At 60.5% G+C, this 8253-nt stretch overlaps 1 protein-coding gene across 3 annotated transcripts; it reads left to right on the top strand.

The window, feature by feature from the left end:
* The first annotated feature begins 248 nt into the window (after window positions 1-248).
* Window positions 249-6274, top strand: PLPP2 (phospholipid phosphatase 2). 3 transcript variants are annotated; one of them, XM_079115421.1, is made up of 6 exons: window positions 249-357; window positions 2213-2364; window positions 2476-2753; window positions 4748-4805; window positions 4978-5154; window positions 5266-6274. In XM_079115421.1, the coding sequence occupies exons 2-6, from the start codon at window positions 2329-2331 to the stop codon at window positions 5410-5412; spliced, it is 696 nt and encodes a 231-aa protein (XP_078971547.1). In that variant the 5' UTR covers window positions 249-357; window positions 2213-2328; the 3' UTR covers window positions 5413-6274. The 3 variants fall into 3 exon arrangements, with proteins under 3 accessions (XP_078971547.1, XP_078971546.1, XP_078971545.1); XM_079115420.1 differs by having other exon boundaries at window positions 252-398; XM_079115419.1 differs by lacking the exon at window positions 249-357 and adding an exon at window positions 1564-1765.
* Window positions 6275-8253: the final 1979 nt, after the last annotated feature.

Genomic DNA, 8253 nt, shown 5'->3' with positions numbered 1-8253 from the left:
TGCTCAAACCACCCGCGCGGGCTCCACCGCCCAGGCCTTAGGGACACCCTGGGTGCCCTCGAGCCGGCTGCCCCTGAGCGTCGGGCGGTTGCTCCCAGCTCGGAGACCCTGCGCTTCTCCGCATCCCGTTCCCCCGCCCGCACTCCGCACGCGTGTCCCCTCCCTGCACCGCCGCGCTCTCGGGCCACCGGGCCGCCCCTCCTGCCGTCGCCGCCCCGCCCCGCCCCCGTCCCTCCCCTCCACCAGGGCGGCTCCGCGGCCATGTGACCCTGTGGCCCTGGGACGCGACGGGACGCGCTGGGACGCGCGCGCCGGGGGTCGCGGGCACGGCCCGGGCGGGGGCGACATGGAGCGGAGGTGGGTCTTCGTGCTGCTCGACGTGCTGTGCGTGTTGGTCGGTAAGAGCCGCGGGCCCGGGTGTGGGGACCCCGGGCAGACACGCCCCCGGCTGCGAGAGCCTGCGTGGGGCCAGGGGGCGCCGGCGGCTTCCAGGCGCCGCGGGGCCGGCTGACTCCGGCCCGGTGGAGCCCTGCCGGCCGGACGCAAATGAGGTCCAGTGCCCTCGCCCTCGGGCCCCAGAGGCTGAAGGGCCGCCCCGGGCTGCGGGTGGGCCTCCAGCACCGAGCCGAACCTGTCGAACCGGTTTCTGGGCTGCGCTAGGGGAGGGCTTGTCCAGAGGCCCCGCCTGCCCCGGCCCAGGTCCCGGGAACAAAGACCGAGTGTTGCCCTGGGGCTCAGTGGACAATGGCCCCGGAATGCTGCTGCCCCCGCGGGGGCGGGTGCTTTGGCCTCATTGGCTGCCCCTCTTCTCCTGTCTTCTGTTTCTCCCAGAGAGGCCGGGCCCATCCTTCGGGTCTGGAGGGTGGGCCAGGTAACAACAGTAAGTCCCTGAGGCACATCATCTGCCAGTCTTGGGTACTGTTTTCTTGAGTGCATGTGTTGTTTAAACATATATGTGGCACTTACTGTATGTTAGGCACCAGGAGACCTGCCAATACTTACACTTTTCTGACCAAACAGTCTGGCCCCAGAGAAGTTGAACCACCTGGTGGAGTCACACAGCAGCAGGGCAGAGCTGAAAGTCAGTTGCACATTGCTGCAGTGTGCCAGGTGGCAGTGGCTTCCTTCCTAAGAAAGCTGAGGTTGTAGACAGTTCAGAAAGCACAGGTGTAGGTGGTAGTAATATGGAGCAGGTGAGGTCAGGGAGGCTCCGGAGGTGCCCGAATGGAGAGGAGGCCCCTGTCTTGGCCAGATTGTAGTGTCCTGAACCCCAGCCCTGGCTACCGCTTCTGAATCTCCCGCGGAAGGTGTGGGGGCAGGGCTGCTGGTTTGCTGCTCCAGCCTGAGCCCCACTGGGTGGTGGGCGGAGCCTTGCTGGACTCCGCCGCCTTTGGCCTGTGTTTGCCTGTCCCTCGGCCTGTGTCCCCTGACCCTGGTCCCAGGCTCCCTCAGGCCACCTCAGTGCAGCCAGAGTATTGCCCCCCAACAGGGGCGGCCACCCTGTGGACCTCAGGTCTCCCTTTCTGGAGTGTTTCCCCAGGGAGGTCCCCTCAAGTTGGCCTGTGGGGAAGTATGGCCCCTACCCTCATGGCATTCAAGACCCAGAAGAGCCGCACCCGCTCACACCCAGCTCCCTGCTGGGGGCAAAGGGCACCCTGCCTGGGTTTGTCCCTGGAGCCTCCATTGGGGCAGGGTGCTGCCCTCTGCCCGAGCTCTGTGGCTGGCTCCTGTCTCCAGGCCTCTCTCAGCTCTGGGGACACCTCTGGTAACACAACGGTGGTGGTGGGCTGGGCTGTTGGACTGGCTTCCTGGATAGGGCTGGGTGTGTCTTGGTCTCAGTGTGGCTGGCTGGTGGCCTGAGCAAAGGCCTGGGCTGTCTCCCCTCGCTTGCTGTGTCCCTGGCTGCGTCGGCTCTTTGCCCCGCTTGGCCAGGTCCAGCCCCGAGCGTCTGTGTCACACAAACGACTGTGCTTTCACAGGGGCAGGAGTTGGGAAGAGCAGGTGTTTCCTCCTGTGGCAGGCACTCCAGGGTGTCAGGAGGGGAGTTAAGTGAGGTGGGCGTGCAGAGCTGGGGTGGATGGGGGCTGAGAGGGCTGCCCGATGACCAGGGAGAGTCAGGACTGTATGGTGTAGGGCCTCTCACTGGAGATCTGTGGAGAGGCCCAGGCTGTGTCTGCAGCAGGGCGCCACGTCCCTCCCTGGCCTTCCCTAGCCTCTCTGCCCTTTGCCATCCTGACCTTGGTGAACGCCCCATACAAGCGAGGGTTCTACTGTGGAGATGACTCCATCCGATACCCCTACCGTCCGGACACCATCACCCATGGGCTCATGGCCGGGGTCACCATCACAGCCACTGTCATCCTGGTAAGGCAGAAGGGCGTGGAGTGGGTAGGACTGAGGGCACAGCCACTTGGGAGCACGGGGTGCCTTGGGCTGGCCAGACCCTGCCCTGTGTCTCTCATCCTCTCTCTGCAGGTCTCAGTGGGGGAAGCCTACCTGGTGTACACTGACCGCCTCTACTCCCGCTCCGACTTCAACAACTATGTGGCTGCCCTCTACAAGGTGCTGGGCACCTTCCTGTTCGGGGCTGCTGTGAGCCAGTCCTTGACGGACCTGGCTAAGTACATGATTGGTCGTCTGCGCCCCAACTTCCTGGCCGTCTGCGACCCAGACTGGAGCCGGGTCAACTGCTCGGTCTATGTGCAGCTGGAGAGGGTGTGCAGGGGGACCCCTGCCAACGTCACTGAGGCCAGGTGGGTGCCAGGTGTCTGGCCCCTGTGAGACTCCCCTGTGAGACTCTGGCAGGGTGTGGATGGGGTGGGTTGCAGGTGCTTCCCTTCAGCCCTCTGTCCCAGCCTTCCCATTGCCTCTGGCCTCTCCTTCCTGCCGAGGGGTCGTGTGCTGTGGAGTTTCTCTTTCTTGCTGCTGCTAAGGTTCTGACTTTGTCTTTGGTCCACTGTGTCTCTGGCTCCCTCTAAGTTCACCTGGAGGTTGCTGCGTTTGCTGGAGTTACTGTGCACCTGTCCTGCGTGCTTCTTGCTCCCTCTCCTGGGCTAGTGTGGTCACCATGTCTGCCCATCGCAGCCATGCCCTGTCCCCCACCTGGTTCCCATCTAAACCGAGGGATGTTCTTTTTCTTGGGATGTTAGTTTTCATGTCGTCATTTCTCTTCCTACAACTCTGGCTACAACTCTGCCGTGATGGGATACGTCATTCTGAGTCCTTTCAGCTCTGGTCGTGGGTCAGGTGACTGACCCAGAGGCTTGTCTTCTGAGTCGACCTTGGGTTTCTTTTGTGTGAGAAACAAGCTCACCTACAGAAACCTAAAGGACGGACTGAGATAGAGGTGCAGAGAAAGCAAGGTTTTCCGCCGATGGTCCTGGAAGGTCAGGGTGCCTGGTGGTCAGGGACCTCAGCATTTTGTCTGTAGTGCGCAGGGTCCCTCCCCTGGTTCCTCACTGGCTGAGTACTGTGGGGTGCACAGTTCTCCTGAGGTGCTGGGTGCTGCTGCCCCCCGTTGGGTCATTAAATGTGCCCATGCTGCCCCCTTCCTTGCTCAGGTGGTAGGGGGCCTTGGGGAGCAGTTCAGCAGGTCCTGTTTGTTAAGGACTGTGAGTTTTGACACTTGGGTCACCTGCTTGTAGCTTTCCATTGCTGTTTCTCCTCCAACTGCCTTTTCTGCACCCCATTTTACATTTAAGGCTGAATGCTGAGTTCTGAACAAGGACCACCATCCTGTTTCTCGCCCTCAGGGACACCTGGAGTGGCTTTGCCCTCGTGTCAGCCAGAGCCCTGTGTGCTTGTCGCTGTTTTGTGGAGAACTGAGTGTGTGGGCCATTCTGGGAGGGTCTGCCCCTTGCAGGGTCTGATTGCTGCCTGCACAGTGACATTTCTGAGTGGGTTTAGCTGTGTGTGGCCATGATCTGTTAGATCAGGGCAGATAGCCATCAAATGCAGATTCCTGTTATTTACTTGGTGGTGCTGGGGTTGGCACAGGGCTTTCTGTTGCTGTGCCTCAGCTGCACCCCCGCTGCAGACACAGATTTCCTGAACTCCTAGAACCAAGGACAGCTGCCCAGCATTTGCAGGGGGCACATGTGACCTCTGCCCAGCTTCTTGTTCTGAGCAGAGTATCTGGGCCCTCTGTGTGGTGGCCCTTGTCCCCCCAGTGCCTGGGCCCTCTTGTGTGGCTGGCCCCTCCTTGGCATCAGCACTGCCTGTGGCCCTGAAGTGGTGGCTGAGGCCCCTTTGTTAGGTGGGGGCTGACCAGCCCCTCCTACAGGCACCAGGTGCCACGAGGGGCAGGTCCCTGTGGCAGTTGGGTGCCGCTGTCCTGGCCTGTGCCGTCCTGGTGTGTGACACAGTGGTGCAGAGCTGGTGCCTCTGGTTGAGCCCTTTGGTTGCCATGAGCTTTCCATCTGCTCCAGAGCTCCCTGGCAGGGAACCCTGGCCTCCCTGCCAGTCCCTGGATGTCTGTGCTGAGTCTGAGGTTGGTAGAAGGTGTGGCACTTCCCTTAGGTTCCAGACGTGGAACCACCCTGAAGGGGACACAGGGCACAGACCTGGCTCTGCCTGCCTGGGCCCTGGGGCGGCTGACTGGTCCTGCTGTGTTAGTGAGGTGCTCAAGGCTGCAGGCCCAGCCCAGCCCTACCTACCTGGGGACTGCTCCATGTTTGGTCCCCTCATCCTGGGTAGGCGGTGGGTCAGTATGGCCTCCCCCACCAACTCTGCCCACCCTCTCTCCCAGGCTCTCTTTCTACTCTGGACACTCCTCCTTTGGGATGTACTGCATGCTGTTCTTGGCGGTGAGTTTCTTTATCCTCTTGTGTGGGGAGCCCAGGGCCCGGCCTTCTGCACTGCCCTTGGGGAGGTGGAGGAGGTGCGGGGCAAACGGGCAAGCGGCTCCTGCGGCCCCTCGGCCCACTCCGCGGCCTCAGCCCAGTCGCGCTGCAGCCGGCTGATGTGCTGTCTCCGCAGCTCTACGTGCAGGCGCGGCTCTGCGGGAAGTGGGCGCGGCTGCTGCGGCCCACAGTGCAGTTCTTCCTGGTGGCCTTCGCCCTTTACGTGGGCTACACCCGCGTGTCCGACCACAAGCACCACTGGAGCGACGTCCTCGTCGGCCTCTTGCAGGGGGCGCTGGTGGCCGGCCTCACTGTGAGTCCCAGCCCCACCCACCCCGCGCTCCGCTGGGGCGTTCCCAACCCTCATCCGGACCCTCCTGCCATCCTCCCGCTCTTCGCGCCCCCCCCCCCCCCCCCCCCGCAGGTCCGGTATGTCTCCGACTTCTTCAAAGCCCGGCCCCCACGGCCCTGCCTGGAGGAGGTGGCGGAGCGCAAGCCCAGCCTGTCCCTGACGCTGACTGTGGGCGAGGCCTCGCACAACCACCGTGGCTACCCTGTCTCTTCCTCCTGAGCCAGGACCTCCAGGCTGCCATCTGCGGGCCAGCCGTGTTCTGGACCCTGGTCAACAGGAGGGCTCAGACAGGCCCCAGGTTCCCAGCTAGTGGCAGTGGCAAGCAGCGCTCTGGGGGCCAGGTGTCCCATGGGCTGTCCTTGTTGCTTCTTGAGGACCCACTCAAGTAGGGGGCCAGGAAGGACCTGGGAGCCAGGCACTTGTGCTGCTTGGTGGGTGTGCACGTGGGTCTCTAGTAAAGCAGGTGTTTGTTGAGGGCCCCCTGCTTCTCTCTGGCCAGCACACAGTTATCTCATGTCCAGAGAGGGCCTGCAGGTTATGGACCCCGGGGCTTTGGCAGGGAGGATGTCTGGCATCCAGGCAGCGGGCTGTGTGTGTTGAGGGAAGGCGCGAGCCCTTGTGCACAGCCGGGCCCCTGGGCCTGCAGTGGCCTCTGTTGCCTGGAAGACCAGCCAGACTCATTCTCCTTCCTGAGTCCTGCCCTCTCCCCTCCTGGACCCTCTGTATGCCCCCACGGCCTCAGAACCCTTCTGTGTGATGGGGATCCTGTGCTTTGAACTGCTGGTCCAGCAATGCCCCTTGCCCCTGCACAGACTAGGGTTCCAGGCCCTGTAGGAAGCTCTGTCCCTGTGCCCTCCCTGTGCCCTCCCTGTGCCCCTGTGGGACTCTGACCTGATGAGCCCTGCAGTCCTGACTGTCTGCCCAGTGAGTTGGTGCCTCTTAGCCATTTCAGAACTTTCTGGGCTTGCCTTTTCAGTGTGAGAGTGTCATAAATTTTTTTTTTTTTTTTTTTTACCAAATATGTCTTTATGATGGGTGATTTATTTTTATGTGTCTGCTGATGTTGTATGTGTACTTGGAACCTGCTTTATTTCTTACCTCCTGTGGGGTATGGTCACCAGTCCTGAGTGGGATGATTAGCACTTGGGTGCAGAGACGCAGCCTGCATCCCTGTCCTGGGCCTAGAGGGTTCCTTTGCAGCCCATGGCCCTCCCCTGGTGCCAGGGACCAGGCACCAGATGCTGTGGACACCAGGAGCCTGATTCATGGAATGTGTCAGTCATTTCCTAGCCAGTGACCAGGGCCAAGGATCTGGTTGCCCAGGACCAGCAGAGGGATAGTGGGACTCACTGCATGTGAGGAGCACAAGTTCTGACTGCAGTTGTCTAGGGGAGGTCACATGGGCCCACAAATCACTCAGGTCAGGTGGGGGAGATGGAGCTGGGCTGCGCAGAATGGCCCCTCTGCTGTGGTGGCTGAAAAGCCGTGCTGAGCATTGGTCCCAGGATACTGATGCTGTCACCGGAAATGTCCCCCATGGTAGGACATCTGTTGTGTTGTCACTGCCATCCCCAGTCCCCCTGTTCAGACACCAGCTGCTTCCCTCCAGACGCAGACCCTGGGTTTCCAAGTAATGGTTTGTGTTTTTTGAATTTTCACAGAAATTCCTCCTCATAAATGCCTCTTTGCCCCAACCAGCAAATATCCTCTGCTCCCAGTTCCCAGCAGATGACCCAGCTGGTCCTGAATGAACAGAAGGTGACCAGATGAGGAAGTGGACTTGCCCTGTTCAAAGGAGAGAAGATCTTTCCCTAAACTAGAGGGAACAGCAGCTTCTCTGCCTGCCCAAGCTCCTGGCAGGCTCCTGAACCCTCTCCTGGGCCTGTCACTGCACTTCTGGCAAAATCCAGGGCTGGCAAAGCACCCACTCATCTGTTTGGCAGGAGCAGAGCAGCCCCTTCACATAGCTGGTCATCCTCCATTTCTGCTCAGGTTCCTCATCTGGTCACTTGGGCCTGTCTCTAGCAGGAGTCATGTTGAGTTGGTTTAGCTGGAGGCACCCTCACCCCAGAGTTTCTTCCTGATCTCTCCATCCACTGCCCCACCATGTTCTGTGGTGCCCAGTCTTCCCCCACCCCAAGACTTCTTTGCAAGGTCTCTGCCTGTCATGATGGCTCTGAATTGTCTCCTGTGCCTCAGTATGCAACCAAGCAACCCCCAGAGGCTGGAGGAGGCCAAGAAGGGCCCTCCCCAGCTGCTTTCACAGGTAAAAACCACCCTGCTGATACCCTGATTTCAGAATTCTGGCCTCCAGAACTCTGAGGTAATAAGTTTAAGCCATGCAGTTTATAATACAATTCCAAAAGCCCTAGGAAAAGCACATACTGGCTGTCTCATCCCTTCTCACCTCCTCTTTCCCCAGACGTGTCTGTCCTGTGGATGTGATGAAGGGAGCTGGTGGTTCTGACTGCCCTTGGCTCCTCCCAAGGTCCTGTGCAGGGCCCGGCCCCTCCTGGGCCTTCTGGAACCCTGGCCCATGAGTGGACTTGCATTTCCCACCTTGTGTGTCTCTTGGGCTCCCACAGTGCACAGGGAGGTGAGAGCACTGGTCACCTTGGTGCACCCAACACCACTTTCCTCCACTGGGATGGCAGCTCATGCTTCCTGGGTGGTCTCTGTTTTCCCCTTCTAAGTGCTGAGTTCTTCCTGAGGGCCTGGGCCAACCTGAGCCTGCTCTTCCTCAGGGAAGAGCAGGTGTCCCAGAACCTCCTTCTACTCTGCAGGCAGGGACATCCACCTTCACATTCCTCCACCCTGTTAGTCTTGTGAGTTCTGTGCAGTGAAGCCTCCCAGAGAGGGAGATTCTCCCTGCTGCCGCCTTCCCTCCACCTGTGCACAAGACCACACTCCTGTACCCGTTAGCCTTTTGAGTGGGGTGTGGCTGCGTTCTGACATCTTGTGTTCACATGTCTCCCTTGAGTGTTGGAGGCAAACCTCACTGGGGAAGACAAGTGGTTAGACAAGGCCGGGTAGCCGAGGGTGGATTCCCATCAGATTTTA

This window comes from Sciurus vulgaris, assembly GCF_902686455.1.
Source record: "Sciurus vulgaris genome assembly, chromosome: 16".
NCBI lineage: Eukaryota > Metazoa > Chordata > Mammalia > Rodentia > Sciuridae > Sciurus > Sciurus vulgaris.
The sequence above is the reverse complement of the archived record's forward strand: the minus strand, read 5'-3'. Positions and strand labels throughout refer to the sequence as shown.